Consider the following 24,651-nt stretch of genomic DNA (forward strand, 5'->3'; position numbering starts at 1 on the left):
ATATTCTCCTCCCCAACAGGAAGTTGCAAGAGAATCACCCAAGCAGAGCTGCTATATAGCTCCTCCCCTCACATGTCATATCCAGTCATTCGACCGAAACAAGACGAGAAAGGAAAAACTATAGGGTGCAGTGGTGACTGGAGTTTTAATTAAAATTTAGAACTGCCTCAAAAAAGACAGGGCGGGCCGTGGACTGAACACACTACAAGAGAAATAAATTTATCAGGTAAGCATAAATTATGTTTTCTCTTGTTAAGTGTGTTCAGTCCACGGGTCATCCATTACTTATGGGATACCAATACCAAAGCTAAAGTACACGGATGATGGGAGGGACAAGGCAGGAACATTAAACAGAAGGAACCACTGCCTGTAGAACCTTTCTCCCAAAACCAGCCTCCGAAGAAGCAAAAGTGTCAAATTTGTAAAATTTTGAAAAGGTATGAAGTGAAGACCAAGTTGCAGCCTTGCAAATCTGTTCAACAGAGGCCTCATTCTTAAAGGCCCAGGTGGAAGCCACAGCTCTAGTGGAATGAGCTGTAATTCTTTCAGGAGGCTGCTGTCCAGCAGTCTCATAGGCTAAACGTATTATGCTACGAAGCCAAAAAGAGAGAGAGGTGGCCGAAGCCTTTTGACCTCTCCTCTGACCAGAATAAACGACAAACAGAGAAGAAGTTTGCCGAAAATCTTTAGTTGCCTGTAAGTAGAACTTCAGGGCACGGACTACGTCCAGATTATGCAAAAGACGTTCCTTCTTTGAAGAAGGATTAGGACATAATGAAGGAACAACAATCTCTTGATTGATATTCCTGTTAGAAACAACCTTAGGTAAAAACCCAGGTTTAGTACGCAGAACTACCTTGTCTGAATGAAAAATCAGATAAGGAGAATCGCAATGTAAGGCAGATAACTCAGAGACTCTTCGAGCCGAGGAAATAGCCATCAAAAACAGAACTTTCCAAGATAAAAGCTTAATATCAATGGAATGAAGGGGTTCAAACTGAACACCCTGAAGAACTTTAAGAACCAGGTTTAAGCTCCACGGAGGAGCAACAGTTTTAAACACAGGCTTAATCCTAGCCAAAGCCTGACAAAAAGCCTGGACGTCTGGATTCTCTGCCAGACGTTTGTGTAAAAGAATAGACAGAGCAGAAATCTGTCCCTTTAACGAACTAGCGGATAAACCCTTTTCTAAACCTTCTTGTAGAAAAGCCAATATCCTAGGAATCCTAACCTTACTCCATGAGTAACTCTTGGATTCACACCAATATAAATATTTACGCCATATCTTATGGTAAATTTTTCTGGTAACAGGTTTCCGAGCCTGTATTAAGGTATCAATAACCAACTCCGAAAAACCACGCTTTGATAGAATCAAGCGTTCAATCTCCATGCAGTCAGCCTCAGAGAAATTAGGCTTGGATGGTTGAAAGGACCCTGAATTAGAAGGTCCTGCCTCAGAGGCAGAGACCATGGTGGACAGGACGACATGTCCACTAGGTCTGCATACCAGGTCCTGCGTGGCCACGCAGGCGCTATCAGAATCACAGATGCTCTCTCCTGTTTGATCCTGGCAATCAGTCGAGGAAGCAACCTTAATGGTGGAAACACATAAGCCATGTTGAAAACCCAAGGGGCTGCTAGTGCATCTACCAGCACCGCTCCCGGGTCCCTGGACCTGGATCCGAAGAATCAGTTGAGCAAACACCTCCGGGTGAAGTTCCCACTCCCCCGGATGAAAGGTCTGGCGACTTAGAAAGTCCGCCTCCCAGTTCTCCACGCCTGGGATGTAGATCGCTGACAGGTGACAAGAGTGCGACTCTGCCCAGCGAATTATCTTCGAGACTTCCAACATCGCTAGGGAACTCTTGGTTCCCCCTTGATGATTGATGTAAGCCACAGTCGTGATGTTGTCCGACTGAAATCTGATGAACCTCAGTGTTGCTAACTGAGGCCAAGCTAGAAGAGTATTGAATATTGCTCTTAATTCCATAATGTTTATTGGGAGGAGTTTCACCTCCTGAGTCCACGATCCCTGAGCCTTCAGGGAGTTCCAGACTGCACCCCAGCCTAGTAGGCTGGCATCTGTTGTTACAATCGTCCAATCTGGTCTGCGAAAAGTCATTCCTTTGGACAGATGAACCCGCGACAACCACCAGAGAAGAGAATCTCTGGCCTCCTGGTCCAGATTTAGTAAAGGGGACAGATCTGAGTAATCCCCATTCCACTGACTTAGCATGCATAGTTGCAGCGGTCTGAGATGTAGGCGCGCAAATGGCACTATGTCCATTGCCGCGACCATTAAGCCGATTACTTCCATGCACTGAGCTACTGATGGGCTTGGAATGGAATGAAGGACACGGCAAGCATTTAGGATTTTTGATAACCTGGACTCCGTCAGGTAAATCTTCATCTCTACAGAATCTATAAGAGTCCCTAGAAAGGGAACCCTTGTGAGTGGGAACAGAGAACTCTTTTTCCATGTTCACTTTCCACCCATGCGACCTCAGAAATGCTAGAACTATCTCTGTATGAGACTTTGCATTTTGAAAAGTTGACGCATGTATCAGGATGTCGTCTAGGTACGGAGCCACCGCTATGCCTCGCAGTCTTAGTACCGCCAGAAGCGAGCCCAGAACCTTTGTAAAAATTCTCGGGGCCGTAGCCAACCCGAAGGGAAGAGCTACAAACTGGTAATGCCTGTCTAGAAAGGCAAACCTTAGGTACCGATAATAATCCTTGTGAATCGGTATGTGAAGGTAGGCATCCTTTAAGTCCACTGTGGTCATATACTGACCCTCTTGGATCATGGCTAGGATGGTTCGAATAAGTTTCCATTTTGAACGATGGAACCCTTAGGAATTTGTTTAAGATCTTCAGGTCCAAGATTGGCCTGAAGGTTCCCTCTTTTTTGGGAACCACAAACAGATTTGAGTAAATACCTTGCCCTTGTTCCGTCCGCGGAACCGGGTGGATCACTCCCATTACTAAGAGGTCTTGTACACATCGTAGAAACGCCTCTTTCTTTATTAGGTTTGTTGATAACCTTGACAGATGAAATCTCCCTTGTGGAGGAGAAGTTTTGAAGTCCAGAAGGTATCCCTGAGATATGATCTCCAACGCCCAGGGATCCTGGACATCTCTTGCCCAAGCCTGGGCGAAGAGAGATAGTCTGCCCCCCACTAGATCCGTTTCCGGATAGGGGGCCCTCTCTTCATGCTGTCTTAGGGGCAGAAGCAGGTTTTCTGGCCTGCTTGCCCTTGTTCCAGGACTGGTTGCCTTTCCAACCCTGTCTGTAACGAGTAGCAGTCCCTTCCTGTTTTGGAGCGGAGGAAGTTGATGCTGCTCCTGCCTTGAAATTACGAAAGGCACGAAAATTAGACTGTTTGGCCTTTGATTTGGCCCTGTCCTGAGGAAGGGTGTGACCCTTACCTCCAGTAATGTCAGCAATAATTTCTTTCAAGCCGGGCCCGAATAAGGTTTGCCCTTTGAAAGGAATATTAAGCAATTTAGATTTAGAAATTACATCTGCTGACCAGGATTTAAGCCATAGCGCTCTGCGCGCCTGGATGGCGAATCCGGAGTTCTTAGCCGTTAGTTTGGTTAAATGCACAACGGCATCCGAAACAAATGCATTAGCTAGCTTAAGGGCTTTAAGCTTGTTCAGAATCTCATCCAATGGTGCTGTGCGAATAGCCTCTTCCAGAGACTCAAACCAGAATGCCGCTGCAGCAGTGACGGGCGCAATGCATGCAAGGGGCTGTAATATAAAACCTTGTTGAACAAACATTTTCTTAAGGTAACCTTCTAATATTTTATCCATTGGATCTGAGAAAGCACAACTATCCTCCACCGGGATAGTGGTACGCTTGGCTAAAGTAGAAACTGCTCTCTCCACCTTAGGGACCGTCTGCCATAAGTCTCATGTGGTAGCGTCTATTGGGAAAAATTTTCTAAATATCGGAGGAGGGGAAAAGGGCACACCGGGTCTATCCCACTCCTTGCTAATAATCTCTGTAAGCCTTTTAGGTATAGGAAAAACGTCAGTACACACCGGTACCGCATAGTATTTATCCAGCCTACATAATTTCTCTGGGATTGCAACCGTGTCGCAATCGTTCAGAGCCGCTAACACCTCCCCTAGCAATACACGGAGGTTCTCAAGCTTAAATTTAAAATTTGACATTTCTGAATCCGGTCTCCCCGGATCAGATCCGTCACCCACAGAATGAAGCTCTCCGTCCTCATGTTCTGCAAATTGTGACGCAGTATCGGACATGGCTCTCGTGTCATCGGCGCGCTCTGTCCTAAACCCAGAGCTATCGCGCTTGCCTCTTAACTCAGGCAAATTAGATAATACTTCTTTCATAACATTAGCCATATCATGCAAAGTGATTTGTAAGGGCCTTGATGTACTTGGCACCACAATCTCACGCACCTCCTGAGCGGGAGGCGAAGGCACTGACACATGAGGAGAGTTAGGCGGCATAACTTCCCCCTCGTTGTCTGGTGATAATTTCTTTACCGGTAAAGACTGACTTTTATTTAAAGTAACATCAATACAATTGGTACACATATTTCTCCTGTTAAGTGTAGTCAGTCCACGGGTCATCCATTACTTATGGGATTATAACTCCTCCCCAACAGGAAGTGCAAGAGGATCACCCAAGCAGAGCTGCCACACAGCTCCTCCCCTCTACGTCATACCCAGTCATTCTCTTGCACCTAACTAATAGATAGGACGTGTGAGAGGACTGTGGTTTTAAACTTAGTTTTTATTTCTTCAATCAAAAGTTTGTTATTTTAAACAGCACCGGAGTGTGTTGTTTTTTCTCAGGCAGCATTAGAAGAAGAATCTACCTGAGTTGTGTATGATCTTAGCGGACGTAACTAAGATCCATTTGCTGTTCTCGGCCATTCTGAGGAGCGAGGTAACTTCAGAACAGGGGACATCGGGCAGGGTTCACCTGCAAGGAGGTATGTTGCAGTATATTATTTTCTAAGGAATGGAATTGACTGAGAAAATACTGCTAATACCGATGTAATGTAAGTGCAGCCTTAAATGCAGTAGTAGCAACTGGTATCAGGCTGATATATATGTATGTTTACACTGAAGTATTTCTGGGGAATGGCACTTCACTAAGAAAATACTGTATACATATAACTTATAGCCTATTCTGCAGTGAAAGCGACTAGCAACAGGCTTTTTAATAACATTTCATAAATTTATATTTTAAACGTTTACTGGCATGTTAATCGTTTTTTCTCTGAGGTACTTGGTGAAAAAATTTATGGGCATTATTTTTCCACATGGCTGTCGTTTGTTTTGAATAAAATCAGTTTACTGAGCTTCCCCACTGTGGTATTATGAGTGGGAGGGGCCTATTTTGGCGCTTTATTGCGCAGTAGAAATTCAGTCACAGTCTTCCTTGTTCTCCCTGCATGATCCAGGACGTCTCTACAGAGCTCAGGGGTCTCCAAAACTAGTTTTGAGGGAGGTAATCACTCACAGCAGACCTGTGAGACTGTGCTTTGACTGTGATAGAAACGTATATATTTTTAATTGTTATCCGTTTTTTGGTATTAAGGGGTTAATCATCCATTTGCTAGTGGGTGCAATCCTTTGCTAAATTAATGCATTTACTGTGAAAATTTGGTTGCTATAACTAATCCGGTTCATTGTTATTTCAACTGTGACAGTTTTTGTGTGCTTCTTAAAGGCACAGTAACGTTTTTTATATTGCTTGTAAATTTATTTGAAAAGTATTTTCCAAGCTTGCTAGTCTAATTGCTAGTTTGTTTAAACATGTCTGACACAGAGGAATCTCTTTGTGCTATATGTTCAAAGGCCAATGTGGAGCCCAATAGAAATTTGTGTACTAATTGCATTGATGCTACTTTAAGTAAAAGCCAATCTGTACATGTCAAGAAAATTTCACCAGACAACGAGGGGGAAGTTATGCCGACTAACTCTCCTCACGTGTCAGTACCTGCATCTCCCGCTCAGGAGGTGCGTGATGTTGTGGCGCCAAGTACATCAGGGCGGCCCTTACAAATCACTTTGCAAGACATGGCTAATGTTATGACTGAAGTTTTATCTAAATTGCCAGAACTTAGGGGTAAACGCGACCAATCTGGGGTGAGAACAGAGTGCGCTGATAATACTAGGGCCATGTCTGATACTGCGTCACAATTTGCAGAACATGAAGACGGAGAGCTTCATTCTGTGGGTGACGGATCTGATCCAAATAAACTGGATTCAGACATTTCAAATTTTAAATTTAAGCTTGAGAACCTCCGTGTGTTACTAGGGGAGGTATTAGCGGCTCTGAATGATTGTAACACGGTTGCAATCCCAGAGAAAATATGTAGGCTGGATAAATATTTTGCGGTACCGACGTGTACTGACGTTTTTCCTATACCTAAAAGGCTTACAGAAATTGTTAACAAGGAGTGGGATAGACCCGGTGTGCCTTTCTCACCCCCTCCTATATTTAGAAAAATGTTTCCAATAGACGCCACCACATGGGACTTATGGCAGACGGTCCCTAAGGTGGAGGGAGCAGTTTCTACGTTGGCTAAGCGCACCACTATCCCGGTGGAGGATAGCTGTGCTTTTTCAGATCCAATGGATAAGAAGTTAGAGGGTTACCTTAAGAAAATGTTTGTTCAACAAGGTTTTATATTGCAACCCCTTGCATGCATTGCGCCTGTCACGGCTGCGGCGGCATTATGGTTTGAGTCTCTGGAAGAGACCATTAGCTCAGCTACGTTGGATGAGATTACAGACAAGCTTAGAGTCCTTAAGCTAGCTAATTCATTTATTTCTGATGCCGTAGTACATTTAACTAAACTTACGGCTAAGAACTCCGGATTCGCCATTCAGGCGCGCAGAGCGCTGTGGCTTAAATCCTGGTCAGCTGATGTGACTTCTAAATCTAAATTGCTTAACATACCTTTCATGGGGCAGACATTATTCGGGCCCGGTTTGAAAGAAATTATCGCTGACATTACTGGAGGTAAGGGCCATGCCCTGCCTCAAGACAGAGCCAAACCAAGCGCTAGACAGTCTAATTTTCGTGCCTTTCATAACTTCAAGGCAGGAGCAGCATCAACTTCCTCCGCTCCAAAACAGGAAGGAACTGTTGCTCGCTACAGACAGGGCTGGAAACCTAACCAGACCTGGAACAAGGGCAAGCAGGCCAGAAAACCTGCTGCTGCCCCTAAGACAGCATGAAGTGAGGGCCCCCAATCCGGAAACGGATCTAGTGGGGGGCAGACTTTCTCTCTTCGCCCAGGCTTGGGCAAGAGATGTCCAGGATCCCTGGGCGTTAGAGATCATATCTCAGGGATATCTTCTGGACTTCAAAGCTTCTCCTCCAAAAGGGAGATTTCATCTTTCAAGGTTGTCAGCAAACCAGATAAAGAAAGAGGCGTTTCTACGCTGTGTACAAGATCTTTTACTAATGGGAGTGATCCACCCGGTTCCGCGGTCGGAACACGGACAAGGGTTTTACTCAAATCTGTTTGTGGTTCCCAAGAAAGAAGGAACCTTCAGACCAATCTTGGATTTAAAGATCCTAAACAAATTCCTAAGAGTTCCATCGTTCAAAATGGAAACTATTCGGACAATCTTACCCATGATCCAAAAGGGTCAGTACATGACCACAGTGGATTTAAAGGATGCCTACCTTCACATACCGATTCACAAAGATCATTACCAGTACCTAAGGTTTGCCTTCCTAGACAGGCATTACCAGTTTGTAGCTCTTCCCTTCGGGTTAGCTACTGCTCCAAGAATCTTCACGAAGGTTCTGGGTTCTCTTCTGGCGGTACTAAGACCGCGAGGAATATCGGTAGCTCCGTATCTAGACGACATTCTGATACAAGCGTCAAGTTTCCAAGCTGCCAAGTCTCATACAGAGTTAGTACTGGCATTTCTAAGGTCACATGGGTGGAAGGTGAACGAAGAAAAGAGTTCTCTATTGCCACTCACAAGAGTTCCCTTCTTAGGGACTCTTATAGATTCGGTAGAAATGAAAATTTACCTGACAGAGGACAGGTTAACAAAACTCCTAAATGCTTGCCGTGTCCTTCATTCCATTCCACACCCGTCAGTGGCTCAATGCATGGAGGTAATCGGCTTAATGGTAGCGGCAATGGACATAGTACCCTTTGCACGCCTGCATCTCAGACCACTGCAATTGTGCATGCTAAGTCAGTGGAATGGGGATTACTCAGATTTGTCCCCTATGCTGAATCTGGATCAAGAGACCAGAAATTCTCTTCTATGGTGGCTCTCTCGGCCACATCTGTCCAAGGGGATGCCCTTCAGCAGACCAGATTGGACGATTGTAACAACAGACGCCAGCCTGCTAGGTTGGGGCGCTGTCTGGAATTCCCTGAAGACTCAGGGATCATGGACTCAGGAGGAGAGTCTCCTTCCCATAAACATTCTGGAATTAAGAGCAGTTTTCAATGCCCTTCTAGCTTGGCCTCAGTTAGCAACTCTGAGGTTCATCAGGTTTCAGTCGGACAACATCACGACTGTGGCTTACATCAACCATCAAGGAGGGACAAGGAGTTCCCTAGCGATGATGGAAGTCTCAAAGATAATTCACTGGGCAGAGTCTCACTCTTGCCACCTATCAGCGATCCACATCCCAGGCGTGGAGAACTGGGAGGCGGATTTTCTAAGTCGCCAGACTTTTCATCCGGGGGAGTGGGAACTTCATCCGGAAGTCTTTGCCCAAATACTTCGGCGTTGGGGCAAACCAGATCTGGATCTCATGGCGTCTCGCCAGAACGCCAAGCTTCCTTGTTACGGGTCCAGGTCCAGGGACCCGGGTGCGGTTCTGATAGATGCTCTGACAGCACCTTGGGCCTTCAACATGGCTTATGTGTTTCCACCCTTCCCGATGCTTCCTCGATTGATTGCCAGGATCAAACAGGAGAGAGCATCGGTGATTCTAATAGCGCCTGCGTGGCCACGCAGGACCTGGTATGCAGATCTAGTGGACATGTCATCCTGTCCACCTTGGTCTCTGCCTCTGAGACAGGACCTTCTAATTCAGGGTCCTTTCAAACATCAAAATCTAATTTCTCTGAGGCTGACTGCATGGAGATTGAACGCTTGATTTTATCAAAGCGTGGATTTTCGGAGTCAGTAATAATACAGGCTAGGAAACCTGTTACCAGGAAAATTTACCATAAAATATGGCGTAAATACTTGCATTGGTGCGAATCCAAGAGTTACTCATGGAGTAAAGTTAGGATTCCTAGGATATTGTCTTTTCTACAAGAAGGTTTGGAAAAGGGTTTATCTGCTAGTTCTTTAAAGGGACAGATCTCAGCTCTGTCCATCCTTTTACACAAACGTCTGTCAGAATTTCCAGACGTTCAGGCTTTTTGTCAGGCTTTGGCCAGGATTAAGCCTGTGTTTAAGACTGTTGCTCCGCCGTGGAGCTTAAACTTAGTTCTTAACGTTTTACAGGGTGTTCCGTTTGAACCCCTTCATTCCGTTGATATCAAGCTGTTATCTTGGAAAGTTCTGTTTTTAATGGCTATTTCCTCGGCTCGAAGAGTCTCTGAGTTATCGGCCTTACATTGTGATTCTCCTTATCTGATTTTTCATTCAGACAAGGTAGTTCTGCGTACTAAACCTGGGTTCTTACCTAAGGTAGTCACTAACAGGAATATCAATCAAGAGATTGTTGTTCCATCATTGTGCCCTAATCTTTCTTCAAAGAAGGAACGACTTCTACACAATCTGGACGTAGTCCGTGCCCTGAAATTTTATTTACAGGCAACTAAGGATTTTCGCCAAACTTCTTCCCTGTTTGTCGTTTATTCTGGACAGAGGAGAGGTCAAAAAGCTTCTGCTACCTCTCTCTCTTTCTGGCTTCGTAGCATAATACGTTTAGCCTATGAGACTGCTGGACAGCAGCCTCCTGAAAGAATTACAGCTCATTCTACTAGAGCTGTGGCTTCCACTTGGGCCTTTAAGAATGAGGCCTCTGTTGAACAGATTTGCAAGGCTGCAACTTGGTCTTCACTTCACACTTTTTCCAAATTTTACAAATTTGACACTTTTGCTTCTTCGGAGGCTGTTTTTGGGAGAAAGGTTCTTCAGGCAGTGGTTCCTTCCGTGTAAAGATCCTGCCTGTCCCTCCCATCATCCGTGTACTTTTAGCTTTGGTATTGGTATCCCATAAGTAATGGATGACCCGTGGACTGACTACACTTAACAGGAGAAAACAAAATTTATGCTTACCTGATAAATTCCTTTCTCCTGTAGTGTAGTCAGTCCACGGCCCGCCCTGTTTTTTATGGCAGGTCTAAATTTTAAATTAAACTCCAGTCACCACTGCACCCTATAGTTTCTCCTTTCTCGTTTGGTTTCGGTCGAATAACTGGGTATGACGTAGAGGGGAGGAGCTGTGTGGCAGCTCTGCTTGGGTGATCCTCTTGCACTTCCTGTTGGGGAGGAGTTATAATCCCATAAGTAATGGATGACCCGTGGACTGACTACACTACAGGAGAAAGGAATTTATCAGGTAAGCATAAATTTTGTTTTCTATTGGGCTCCACATTGGCTTTTAAACATAATGAACAAGTAGATTCATCTGTATCAGACATGTTTAAACAGACTAGCAATGAAGGCTAGCAAGCTTGGAAAAAATCTTTCAATAAATTTACAAGCAATAGAAAAAACGCTGCAGCGCTTTTAAAAACACAAAAAAACTGTCACAGTTGAAATAACAATGAACTAATTCAGTTATAGCCAACAATTTTAACAGCAAATGTATGAATTTAGCAGAGGATTGCACCCACTAGCAAACGGATGATTAACCCCTCAATACCCAAAAACGGATAATCAATTTAAGATTTAACGCTTTTATCACAGTCAAACACACTGTCACAGGTCTGCTGTGACTGATTACCTCCCTCAAAAATGAATTTTGAAGACCCCTGAGCTCTCTGGAGACGTCCTGGATCAAGGAGGAAGAAACAGGAAGACTGTGCAAGAATTTTAACTGCGCAACAAGGCGCTAAAAAAGGCCCCTCCCACTCATATTACAACAGTGGGAGACCTGTTACAACGGTTTCTATACAGAAATATACGTTAGCCATATGGAAAAAAATCATGCCCAAAAAGATTTATCACCAAAGTAGCTCACAAAACGAATAACATGCCAGTAAACGTTTTTTTAAAAACAACTTTCCAGTGTTATGCAAAGTTATCACTAAGCCTGCTACCAGTCGCTTCTACTGCAGTTAAGGCTCATACATTTATTTCAGTATTAACAGTATTTTCTCAGTCAAATTCTAGTCCCTAGAAAATAACTCAACTGCGCATACATTTATCAGCCTGATACCAGTCGCTACTACTGCATTAAAGGCTGTACTTACATCATATGGGTAACAGCAGTGTTTTCTTAGTCAATTCCATTCCTAGAAAATATTACTGCACATACCTCATTTGCGGGGGACCCCGCATGCTATTCCCTTTTCTGAAGTTACCCCACTCCTCAGAATGTGCGAGAACAGCCAGTGGATCTTAGTTACGTCTGCTAAGATCATAGAAAACGCAGGCAGATTCTTCTTCTAAATACTGCCTGAGAGAGAAAAACAGCACACTCCGGTGCCATTTTAAAATAATAAACTTTTGATTGAAGAATAATTAGGTAAAAAACTCCTATCTCCTCTCGCGACCTCCTTCTTTGTTGAGACTTGCAAGAGAATGACTGGGTATGACATGTGAGGGGAGGAGCTATATAGCAGCTCTGCTTGGGTGATCCTCTTGCAACTTCCTGTTGGGGAGGAGAATATATCCCATAAGTAATGGATGACCCGTGGACTGAACAAACTTAACAAGAGAAAACAGTACAACGCCGGTACCGTTTAAAAATAAACTTTTGATTGAAGGTAAAACTACACTAAGTCACCACATATCTCTTGATACTTCCTATCTTGTCAAGAGTTGCAAGAGAATGACTGGGGGTGGGGGTTAGGGGAGGAGCTATATAGACAGCTCTGCTGTGGGTGTCCTCTTGCAACTTCCTGTTGGGAAGGAGAATATCCCACAAGTAATGGATGAACCCGTGGACTGGATACACCTTACAAGAGAAATTGGGTTCAGTGCCCCTTTAACTAGCAACATGTTTAATTCAGAGACGCTAGCAACTTTAATTGGAAAACATACTATATATATATATATATATATATATATATATATATATATATATATATATATATATATATATATATATGAAACAGAAGAGGGAAGGGCGCACAGACACAAGGATCCTGGTGTAGTATGTTAGGCAACCAGAGGCATAATGCAGCACTCAAGCAAAATTTGCACTCAACACTATGAGGTATGATGAAAGCAGGGAGGCTTCTCACAGCCAGTCGAATCTTCTTTCTCCAGCTCCTTTTGGTCTCTCCCAACAGAAGTTTAACCGTTAACGGAGAGCTTTCCAGCTGGCTGGCCCACTTATCCTCGAGTAACAGCTAGATCCACCCGTGAACTCAGAAGTTACGTGACTGCAGTGACATCATGAGTCCTTTAGCCGGACTGGATCTGATTAACGGTTAAACTGCTGTTGGGAGAGAACAAAAGGAGCTGGAGAAAGAAGATTCGACTCGCTGTGAGAAGCCTCCCTGCTTTCATCATACCTCATAGTGTTGAGGTTGTCACACGTGAGTGCAAATGTTGCTTGAGTGCTGTATTATGCCTCTGGTTGCCTAACATACTACACCAGGATCCATGTGTCTGTGCGCCCTTCCCTCTTCTGTTTCTTCTAGATTCTGCTGAGATTTCCTCTTCTGGATTCTCTCTGTTGCCTATGGATTAGGCTGCAAGACACTCTGCATTATTTCCTCCTACATATTACGTAAAGACTGATTGTTCCATACACAGGAGGACTGTAACATTACTACAGAGACTGGTACTTTCTCATTATCCTTTAGGGATTTCATTATCTATAGCGCTAATACTCATATAAAAATTAGCGTTTTATCCTGCTACATTCTTAAAACTCAAATTAGATATTAAATAAATAAATTTAAAATGTCAGTCTCCTAAAAAAATGGGCAGCGCAATGTTGTAAATTAAAGGGACATTAAACACTTTGAGATTCTAATATAAAGTGGCTGTGTGTAGAAAAAAAATTCAATGAACATAAACTATTTATTTTGCCCACTATTCCTGTGACTTAAATGAACAGTATACACAAATTTTCATATAACTATGTGTAATAGACACTACTATTAAGAATAATACTGATATACAAATCCAGTATACAACCTTTTAAAAACGTAGAAGCTCCAAATTTAGCACTGTTGATGAGGTTAGGCTGGGGCGCACAGTGAAAGGGGCTGAGAACAGAATCTCCCCTCTACCCCTGCATATGAAAAGACCCATTAAACAAACAGAAGCAATCTGAAGTCTGTATACATCTGTATACATGTAAAACTTAGGAGTCTGAAAATCAGCACAATGTTATTTAAAAATAAGCAAAGCTAAACATTTTTACAAAAACTCACAGAGATGGGTTATATAAATGGATTATCTACAAAACATTTATGCAAAGAAAAATCTAGTGTACAATTTCCCTTTAAGTACGAAAAAATTTGGGTTTCCCACATTCTGAGAATTGGAAGCGTACATGGTAGACTTTCAAGACTAAAAATGCTATTTCTTTCATGTAATTAGCAAGAGTCCATGAGCTAGTGACGTATGGGATATACATTCCTACCAGGAGGGGCAAAGTTTCCCAAACCTCAAAATGCCTATAAATACACCCCTCACCACACCCACAATTCAGTTTTACAAACTTTGCCTCCGATGGAGGTGGTGAAGTAAGTTTGTGCTAGATTCTACGTTGATATGCGCTCCGCAGCAAGTTGGAGCCCGGTTTTCCTCTCAGCGTGCAGTGAATGTCAGAGGGATGTGAGGAGAGTATTGCCTATTTGAATGCAGTGATCTCCTTCTACGGGGTCTATTTCATAGGTTCTCTGTTATCGGTCGTAGAGATTCATCTCTTACCTCCCTTTTCAGATCGACGATATACTCTTATATATACCATTACCTCTGCTGATTCTCGTTTCAGTACTGGTTTGGCTTTCTACAAACATGTAGTTGAGTGTCCTGGGGTAAGTAAATCTTATTTTCTGTGACACTCTAAGCTATGGTTGGGCACTTTGTTTATAAAGTTCTAAATATATGTATTCAAACATTTATTTGCCTTGACTCAGAATGTTCAACTTTCCTTATTTTTCAGACAGTCAGTTTCATATTTGGGATAATGCATTTGATTTAATCATTTTTTCTTACCTTCAAAAATTTGACTCTTTTTCCCTGTGGGCTGTTAGGCTCGCGGGGGCTGAAAATGCTTCATTTTATTGCGTCATTCTTGGCGCGGACTTTTTTGGCGCAAAAATTCTTTTCCGTTTCCGGCGTCATACGTGTCGCCAGAAGTTGCGTCATTTTTTGACGTTATTTTGCGCCAAAAATGTCGGCGTTCCGGATGTGGCGTCATTTTTGGCGCCAAAAGCATTTAGGCGCCAAATAATGTGGGCGTCTTATTTGGCGCTAAAAAATATGGGCGTCGCTTTTGTCTCCACATTATTTAAGTCTCATTTTTCATTGCTTCTGGTTGCTAGAAGCTTGTTCTTTGGCATTTTTTCCCATTCCTGAAACTGTCATTTAAGGAATTTGATCAATTTTGCTTTATATGTGTTGTTTTTTCTCTTACATATTGCAAGATGTCTCACGTTGCATCTGAGTCAGAAGATACTACAGGAAAATCGCTGTCTAGTGCTGGATCTACCAAAGCTAAGTGTATCTGCTGTAAACTTTTGGTAGCTATTCCTCCAGCTGTTGTTTGTATTGATTGTCATGACAAACTTGTTAATGCAGATAATATTTCCTTTAGTAAAGTACCATTGCCTGTTGCAGTTCCTTCAACATCTAAGGTGCAGAATGTTCCTGATAACATAAGAGATTTTGTTTCTGAATCCATAAAGAAGGCTATGTCTGTTATTTCTCCTTCTAGTAAACGTAAAAAATCTTTTAAAACTTCTCTCCCTACAGATGAATTTTTAAATGAACATCATCATTCTGATTCTGATGACTCTTCTGGTTCAGAGGATTCTGTCTCAGAGGTTGATGCTGATAAAGCTTCATATTTATTTAAAATGGAATTTATTCGTTCTTTACTTAAAGAAGTTCTAATTGCTTTAGAAATAGAGGATTCTGGTCCTCTTGATACTAATTCTAAACGTTTGGATAAGGTATTTAAATCTCCTGTGGTTATTCCAGAAGTTTTTCCTGTTCCTAATGCTATTTCTGCAGTAATTTCCAAAGAATGGGATAAATTGGGTAATTCATTTACTCCTTCTAAACGTTTTAAGCAATTATATCCTGTGCCGTCTGACAGATTAGAATTTTGGGACAAAATCCCTAAAGTTGATGGGGCTATTTCTACCCTTGCTAAACGTACTACTATTCCTACGTCAGATGGTACTTCGTTTAAGGATCCTTTAGATAGGAAAATTGAATCCTTTCTAAGAAAAGCTTATCTGTGTTCAGGTAATCTTCTTAGACCTGCTATATCTTTGGCTGATGTTGCTGCAGCTTCAACTTTTTGGTTGGAAACTTTAGCGCAACAAGTAACACATCATGATTCTCATGATATTATTATTCTTCTTCAGCATGCTAATAATTTTATCTGTGATGCCATCTTTGATATTATCAGAGTTGATGTCAGGTTTATGTCTCTAGCTATTTTAGCTAGAAGAGCTTTATGGCTTAAGACTTGGAATGCTGATATGGCTTCTAAATCAACTCTACTTTCCATTTCTTTCCAGGGTAACAAATTATTTGGTTCTCAGTTGGATTCTATTATTTCAACTGTTACTGGTGGGAAAGGAACTTTTTTACCACAGGATAAAAAATCTAAAGGTAAAAACAGGGTTAATAATCGTTTTCGTTCCTTTCGTTTCAACAAAGAACAAAAGTCTGATCCTTCATCCTCAGGAGCAGTTTCAGTTTGGAAACCATCTCCAATCTGGAATAAATCCAAGCCAGCCAGAAAGGCAAAGCCTGCTTCTAAGTCCACATGAAGGTGCAGCCCTCATTCCAGCTCAGCTGGTAGGGGGCAGGTTACGTTTTTTCAAAGAAATTTGGATCAATTCTGTTCACAATCTTTGGATTCAAAACATCGTTTCAGAAGGGTACAGAATTGGTTTCAAGATGAGACCTCCTGCAAAGAGATTTTTTCTTTCCCGTGTCCCAGTAAATCCAGTAAAAGCTCAAGCATTTCTGAATTGTGTTTCAGATCTAGAGTTGACTGGAGTAATTATGCAAGTTCCAGTTCAGGAACAGGGGATGGGGTTTTATTCAAATCTCTTCATTGTACCAAAGAAGGAGAATTCCTTCAGACCAGTTCTGGATCTAAAAATATTGAATCGTTATGTAAGGATACCAACGTTCAAGATGGTAACTGTAAGGACTATCTTGCCTTTTGTTCAGCAAGGGAATTATATGTCCACAATAGATTTACAGGATGCATATCTGCATATTCCGATTCATCCAGATCATTATCGGTTCCTGAGATTCTCTTTTCTGGACAAGCATTACCAGTTTGTGGCTCTGCCGTTTGGCCTAGCTACAGCTCCAAGAATTTTTACAAAGGTTCTCGGTGCCCTTCTGTCTGTAATCAGAGAACAGGGTATTGTGGTATTTCCTTATTTGGACGATATCTTGGTACTTGCTCAGTCTTTACATTTAGCAGAATTTCATACGAATCGACTTGTGTTGTTTCTTCAAGATCATGGTTGGAGGATCAATTTACCAAAAAGTTCATTGATTCCTCAGACAAGGGTAACCTTTCTGGGTTTCCAGATAGATTCAGTGTCCATGACTCTGTCTTTAACAGACAAGAGACGTCTAAAACTGATTGCAGCTCGTCGAAACCTTCAGTCACAATCATTCCCTTCGGTAGCCTTATGCATGGAAATTCTAGGTCTTATGACTGCTGCATCGGACGCGATCCCCTTTGCTCGTTTTCACATGCGACCTCTTCAGCTTTGTATGCTGAATCAATGGTGCAAGGATTACACAAAGATATCTCAATTAATATCTTTAAAACCGATTGTTCGACACTCTCTAACGTGGTGGACAGATCACCATCGTTTAATTCAGGGGGCTTCTTTTGTGCTTCCGACCTGGACTGTAATTTCAACAGATGCAAGTCTCACAGGTTGGGGAGCTGTGTGGGGATCTCTGACGGCACAAGGAGTTTGGGAATCTCAGGAGGTGAGATTACCGATCAATATTTTGGAACTCCGTGCAATTTTCAGAGCTCTTCAGTTTTGGCCTCTTCTGAAGAGAGAATCGTTCATTTGTTTTCAGACAGACAATGTCACAACTGTGGCATACATCAATCATCAAGGAGGAACTCACAGTCCTCTGGCTATGAAAGAAGTATCTCGAATTTTGGTTTGGGCGGAATCCAGCTCCTGTCTAATCTCTGCGGTTCATATCCCAGGTGTAGACAATTGGGAAGCGGATTATCTCAGTCGCCAAACGTTGCATCCGGGCGAATGGTCTCTTCACCCAGAGGTATTTCTTCAGATTGTTCAAATGTGGGAACTTCCAGAAATAGATTTGATGGCGTCCCATCTAAACAAGAAACTTCCCAGGTATCTGTCCAGATCCCGGGATCCTCAGGCGGAGGCAGTGGATGCATTATCACTTCCTTGGAAGTATCATCCTGCCTATATCTTTCCGCCTCTAGTTCTTCTTCCAAGAGTAATCTCCAAGATTCTGAAGGGATGCTCGTTTGTTCTGCTGGTAGCTCCGGCATGGCCTCACAGGTTTTGGTATGCGGATCTTGTCTGGATGGCCTCTTGCCAACCGTGGACTCTTCCGTTAAGACCAGACCTTCTGTCACAAGGTCCTTTTTTCCATCAGGATCTGAAATCCTTAAATTTAAAGGTATGGAGATTGAACGCTTGATTCTTAGTCAAAGAGGTTTCTCTGACTCTGTGATTAATACTATGTTACAGGCTCGTAAATCTGTATCTAGAGAGATATATTATAGAGTCTGGAAGACTTATATTTCTTGGTGTATTTCTCATCATTTTTCTTGGCATTCTTTTAGAATACCGAGAATTTTACAGTTTCTTCAGGATGGTTTAGATAAAGGTTTGTCCGCAAGTTCCTTGAAAGGACAAATCTCTGCTCTTTCTGTTCTTTTTCACAGAAAGATTGCTATTCTTCCTGATATTCATTGTTTTGTACAAGCTTTGGTTCGTATAAAACCTGTCATTAAGTCAATTTCTCCTCCTTGGAGTTTGAATTTGGTTCTGGGGGCTCTTCAAGCTCCTCCGTTTGAACCTATGCATTCATTGGACATTAAATTACTTTCTTGGAAAGTTTTGTTCCTTTTGGCCATCTCTTCTGCCAGAAGAGTTTCTGAATTATCTGCTCTTTCTTGTGAGTCTCCTTTTCTGATTTTTCATCAGGATAAGGCGGTGTTGCGAACTTCTTTTGAATTTTTACCTAAAGTTGTGAATTCCAACAACATTAGTAGAGAAATTGTGGTTCCTTCATTATGTCCTAATCCTAAGAATTCTAAGGTTCTAGAAAAGGCCAGAAAGCTTCTGCCATTTCTTTGGCATCTTGGTTGAAATCTTTAATTCATCTTGCCTATGTTGAGTCGGGTAAAACTCCGCCTCAGAGAATTACAGCTCATTCTACTAGGTCAGTTTCTACTTCCTGGGCGTTTAGGAATGAAGCTTCGGTTGATCAGATTTGCAAAGCAGCAACTTGGTCCTCTTTGCATACTTTTACTAAATTCTACCATTTTGATGTATTTTCTTCTTCTGAAGCAGTTTTTGGTAGAAAAGTACTTCAGGCAGCGGTTTCAGTTTGAATCTTCTGCTTATGTTTTTCGTTAAACTTTATTTTGGGTGTGGATTATTTTCAGCAGGAATTGGCTGTCTTTATTTTATCCCTCCCTCTCTAGTGACTCTTGTGTGGAAAGATCCACATCTTGGGTAATCATTATCCCATACGTCACTAGCTCATGGACTCTTGCTAATTACATGAAAGAAAACATAATTTATGTAAGAACTTACCTGATAAATTCATTTCTTTCATATTAGCAAGAGTCCATGAGGCCCGCCCTTTTTTTGTGGTGGTTATGATTTTGTATAAAGCACAATTATTCCAATTCCTTATTTTATATGCTTTCGCACTTTTTTATCACCCCACTTCTTGGCTATTCGTTAAACTGAATTGTGGGTGTGGTGAGGGGTGTATTTATAGGCATTTTGAGGTTTGGGAAACTTTGCCCCTCCTGGTAGGAATGTATATCCCATACGTCACTAGCTCATGGACTCTTGCTAATATGAAAGAAATGAATTTATCAGGTAAGTTCTTACATAAATTATGTTATATCTGTCAATTCTGTCTATAACTGGTTTCACCAGAGATAAGATCATGAACTGCAAAATATTAAATGGTTGCTAACAAAATGACTGTAAACAGCCCCTTCTACTCTATTAACAAGTCTGGATTGGCTCTTCCAATTAAGGCAAGTAGTGGGTGGAGTTTGACTGTTGAAAACAAGGTGTTAATTCATTAAAAAAACAAACCCAGCTAATATGTTAATTCAATGCACAGCTGCAGAAACTTCATAATTACAAGGTTTATATTGTCCCTTTAAAGTTAACATAGGTTTTAAAGTATTTTCTGCTTATATTATAGGGCAACAAATTTACAAGGTTGAATGTCCCTTTAATGAACTTAGGTAAATGATTTATAGTAGGCCTTTGTATAATTAACTTTATTATCTGCAGTTCAAAGGTGTTTCACTGCACAGGGCATAATGCTTACATTTTCAAAAAGCTTTAACATAATAATAAAACAAACAAACAAAAAACCTGATATGTAATGGGATATGAAACCCAATTTTTTTCTTTCATGATTCAGATAGAGCATGCAATTTTAAGCAACTTCCTATTATCATTTTTTCTTTGTTCTCTTGGTATCTTTATTTGAAAATGCCGGAATCTAAGCTTAGGAGCCGGCCCATTTAGCCACCAATCAGAAAGCGCTACCCAGGTGCTGAACCAAAAATGGGCCAGCTCCTAAGCTTATACACTTCTGATTTTCAAATAAAGATACTAAGAGAACGAAGAAAAAATTATAATAGGAGTAAATTTGAAAGTTGCTTAAAATTGCATGCTCTATCTGAATCACGAAAGATAAAAAAATTGGGTTTAGTGTCCCTTTAACAAACAATAAAAGGAAATATAAGCATTCAAAGAAAGGTTAATGAGAATTAAAGGGATAGATCAGGTTAAACATTGACTTACCTTTCTGTAGTAAGTGGGCGTGACATTATTTGGAGACGTATGCTCTAAAAAAGAAAAATGGTAATATTAGACATCTTTTCTGTAATACGTATGAGACATTAGATAAAGTGCAAATGAACAATGTCAAAATTAAACATTGCCCATTCAATGTCATAAAACTTCATAAGATTATTTTTTTGAGTATTTAATTTGTAACCAAATACCTTTCTCTAGTATGTGACAACCCCAGCATTCAAGTTAAATACAAAGTCAAATTGTACTCCTTTGCCACTCCAGATGAGGATACAATTGCTGAGCATACACACGTATCCTGTCACTGGCTGTATCCTCATATGGAGCAGAATGGTGGCGTGCAACTTTAACTTTTTCGAGATAGCTAAAACACACAGTAAGAGTTGAGGGGCAATTAGTAGAGTGGGTCTCCCCAAGACTTCAGATTTGGCATTTCATGAGTAATATGGATGCGGCACCCCAAGGAGTTAAATTAGAGGGGTTAAATCACTACACTTATTACTGCTGAGAGAGGATTACATGACTGCTCTATGTTACTAGTGGATTAAAGAGACATAAAACCCATTTTTTTTCTCATTAATTCAGACAGAATACAATTTTAAAAAAAGTTTCCAAATTACTTCTATTATCAGATTTGCTTTGTTCTCATGTTATTCTTTGTTGAAGAGTTGCAGATAGGTAGCGTGCAATACCTGAAGCGCTACATGACAAGAAATAGTGCTGCCATTTAATGCTCTTGCTAATGTATAACAATTTTACAAAACTGTTGTCATATAGTGCTGCAGGCACGTGCACACATTTGAGCTTACATCCCAGCTTTTTACCAAAGTATAATGCGAAAAAGAAAATTTTGATAATAGTAAATGGGAAAGTTGTTTAAAATTCAATGTACTATCTGAATCATGAAATAAAAAGTTTTGGTTTTATGTCCCTTTAAACTACTGTTCAGTGCGTGTTCATGATAGAAAAATGTGTTAAAGGGACACTGAACCCAATTTTTTTCTTTCATGAATCAGAAAGAGCATGCAATTTTAAGCAACTTTCTAATTTATTCCTATTATCAATTTTTCATCATTCCCTTGCTATCTTTATTTGAAAAAGAAGGCATCTAAGCCTTTTTTTGGTTCAGATCTCTAGACAGCAGTTTTTTATTGGTGGATGAATTTATCCACGAATCAGCAAGAACAACCCAGGTTGTTCACCAAAAATGGGCCAGCACCTAAACTTACATTCTTACATTTCAAATAAAGATACCAAGAGAATGAAGAAAATTTGATAATAGGAGTAAATTAGAAAGTTGCTTAAAATTTCATGCTCTATCTGAATCATGAAAGAAAAAATTTGGGTTCAGTGTCCCTTTAAGTCATTGTGCTCTGTGTATTAATGGTAGGAAGGGGGTTAAACATTGTTCCATGTCTGCACTGTTGGCAAGAAAGAGGTAATAACTATTTAATCAGTTGGAAGAAATATATGAAAATATTATGGTGGGGAAAATTATTTTTTTATGCTTTGTACCACACAAAACCAGCATGCCACAGTAAAAATATAGATTAATGGTGTGTATCCTAATCCTTTAGAAAATCTTAACTAAAAGGAACACTAAAACATAAATTATGCTTACCTGATAATTTAATTTCCATCATGGGGAGGAGAGTCCACGGCTTCATTCATTCCTTTTGGCCACCAGGAGGAGGCAAAGACACACCCAGCCAAAGGCTTAAATACCTCCCCACGCCCCTCATCCCCCAGTCATTCTGCCGAGGAAACAAGGAACAGTAGGAGAAATATCATAGTATAAATGGTGCCAGAAGATAAATTAAATTTAGGTCCGCCCACCGGAGTTACGGGCGGGAGCCGTGGACTCTCCTCCCCACGATGGAAATAAAATTATCAGGTAAGCATAATTTATGTTTTCCATCTAAAGGGGAGGAGAGTCCTTGGCTTCATTCATTACTTTTTGGAAACATATACCCAAGCTCTATAGGGCAGTGAATGAAACCGGGAGGGTAAAAAGAGAGGTCCTAATCTGAGGGCACCACAGCCTGTAAAACCCAATCTCCCAAAAGCAGCTTCAGCAGAAGCAAAAACGTCAAACTTGTAAAAGTGTGTAAGGAGGACCAGGTAGCCGCCTTACAAATCTGCTCCATAGAGGCCTCATTTTTGAAGGCCCAAGAAGAAGCCACAGCTCTAGTGGAATGTGCCGTGATCCTCTGAGGAGACTTATGTCCCACTGTCTCATAGGCCAAGCGAATCAAGCTCCTCAACCAAAAGGACAAAGAAATAGAAGAGGCCCTCTGCCCCTGGCGCCTCCCCGAATACACCACAAAAAGAGATTTAGACTGTCTGAAGTCCTTTGTAGACTGAAGATAGAACTTCAAGGCACGAACCACATCCAGATTATGAAGACAAAGGATTAGGACACAAAGAAGGAACAATTATTTCCTGATTGATGTTATGGTTAGACACTACCTTGGGAAGAAACCCCAAACTGGTGCGAAGAACCGCCTTATCCGCATGAAAAACCAGGTAAGGAGCCTCGAATTGCAAGCCGGCAAGCTCAGATACTCTGCATGCCGATGCAATAGCCAACAGGAAGAGAACCTTCCAGGACAGAATCTTAATGTCAATGGAATGTATAGGCTCAAACGGAACCCTCTGCAATACCTTAAGGACCAAGTTTAAGCTCCATGGGGGACAGACTGTCAGGCCTGATTCTAGACAGAGCCTGAACAAAAGATTGAATGTCAGGAAGATCAGCGAGTCTCCTGTGCAATAAGACTGATAATGCCGAAATCTGTCCCTTTAAGGAACTGGCGGCAAGACCCCTCTCCAAACCCTCCTGGAGAAAGGACCAAATCCTGGATACCTTCACCTTATGCCAAGAATATCCATGCTTCTCACACCAGGACAAGTAAGTCCTCCACACCTTATGGCATATGTGAAGAGTGACTGGCTTCCTTGCCTGAACTAGTGTGTCAATCACACTGTCTCTTGGCTAAGACTAAGCGTTCAATCTCCACACAGTCAGCCTCAGAGAAACAAGATTTTGATGTGATGTTGAAAGGGACCCTGTTCCAGCAGATCCCTGCGACAGGGTAACTCCCATGGCGGAGGGGATGACATCCCCACCAGATCCGCAAACCACGTCCTCCGCGGCCATGAAGGAGCAATCAGGATGGCCGAAGCTCTCTCCTGCTTGATGCGTGCCACTACACAGGGTAGAAGTGGTAACGGTGGAAAAATGTAAGCTAGGCTGAATCCTTAAAGCACCGCTAAGGCATCTATCAGCTCTGCCTAGGGATCCCTCGATCTCGACCCGTATTGGGGTAGCTTGCAATTGAGTCTGGACGCCATGAGATCTATCTCCAAAAGGTACGGTCAGCACAGCAGATAAGTGCATGGGAGACAGGGATGTACTGCTAAATCCCTTTAAACACCAAAGAGTACAATGAGTCCCCAGCACTATACAGTAAAATTCTTCATTGTAGACACTTAAAATTCAGCAACGTTTCGGGGATTAACCCCTTAGTCATGCTAAGGGGTTAATCCCCGAAACGTTGCTGAATATTAAGTGTCTACAATAAAGAATTTTACTGTATAGTGCTGGGGACTCATTGTACTCTTTGATGAGATCTATCTCTGGCGTTCCCCATCTGAGACAAATCTCCACAAACACTTCGGGGTGAAGAGACCCTCCCCTCAGATGGAAGGATTGCCTGCTGAGAAAGTCCTCTACCCAGTTGTCCACACCTGGAATGTGGATCGCTGAAAGCGAGTAGCTGTGGGACTCCATCCACTCCAAATCCGAGACACCTCCCTCATTGCTAGGGAGATCCTCGTACCCCCCTGATCATTTATGTAAGCCACCGAGGTAATGTTGTCGGTCTGGAATCTGATGAAACTGAACGACCCCAGAGGAGTCCATGTCTTAAGAGCATTGTAAATTGCTCGAAGTTCTAGAATATTTATTGGAAGGAGAGACTCCTCCCGGGTCCATTTTCCTTGTGCCATCATGGCACCACAAACAGCTCCCCATCCTGCGAGACTCGCGTCTGTGGTCACAATCTCCCAGGACCGTCTCAAGAAGGATGTTCCCAGGGACAGATGCTCCGAACGAATCCACCAAGAGAGGGAGTCCCTGGTCTGAGCATCCATGGATATCCCCTGTGATAGATCTGAATGATCACCGTTCCAAAGTCTCAACATGCACAATTGAAAAGATCTGAGATGGAAGCTGGCGAAAGGGAT

At 41.9% G+C, this 24,651-nt stretch overlaps 1 protein-coding gene across 3 annotated transcripts in view; it reads right to left on the minus strand.

Annotated features, from left to right (window-relative positions):
• ADCY7 (adenylate cyclase 7) overlaps positions 1–24,651 on the minus strand; it is a 722,067-nt gene that overhangs the window by 117,161 nt on the left and 580,255 nt on the right. For all 3 annotated transcript variants that reach the window (XM_053699557.1, XM_053699558.1, XM_053699559.1), the window contains one exon: positions 20,392–20,435. In XM_053699557.1, coding sequence (XP_053555532.1) covers positions 20,392–20,435 — 44 coding nt within the window. The remainder of the gene's footprint in view (positions 1–20,391; positions 20,436–24,651) is intronic.

Source organism: Bombina bombina, chromosome 1 (assembly GCF_027579735.1).
Source record: "Bombina bombina isolate aBomBom1 chromosome 1, aBomBom1.pri, whole genome shotgun sequence".
In the NCBI taxonomy this organism is placed as follows: Eukaryota; Metazoa; Chordata; class Amphibia; order Anura; family Bombinatoridae; genus Bombina; species Bombina bombina.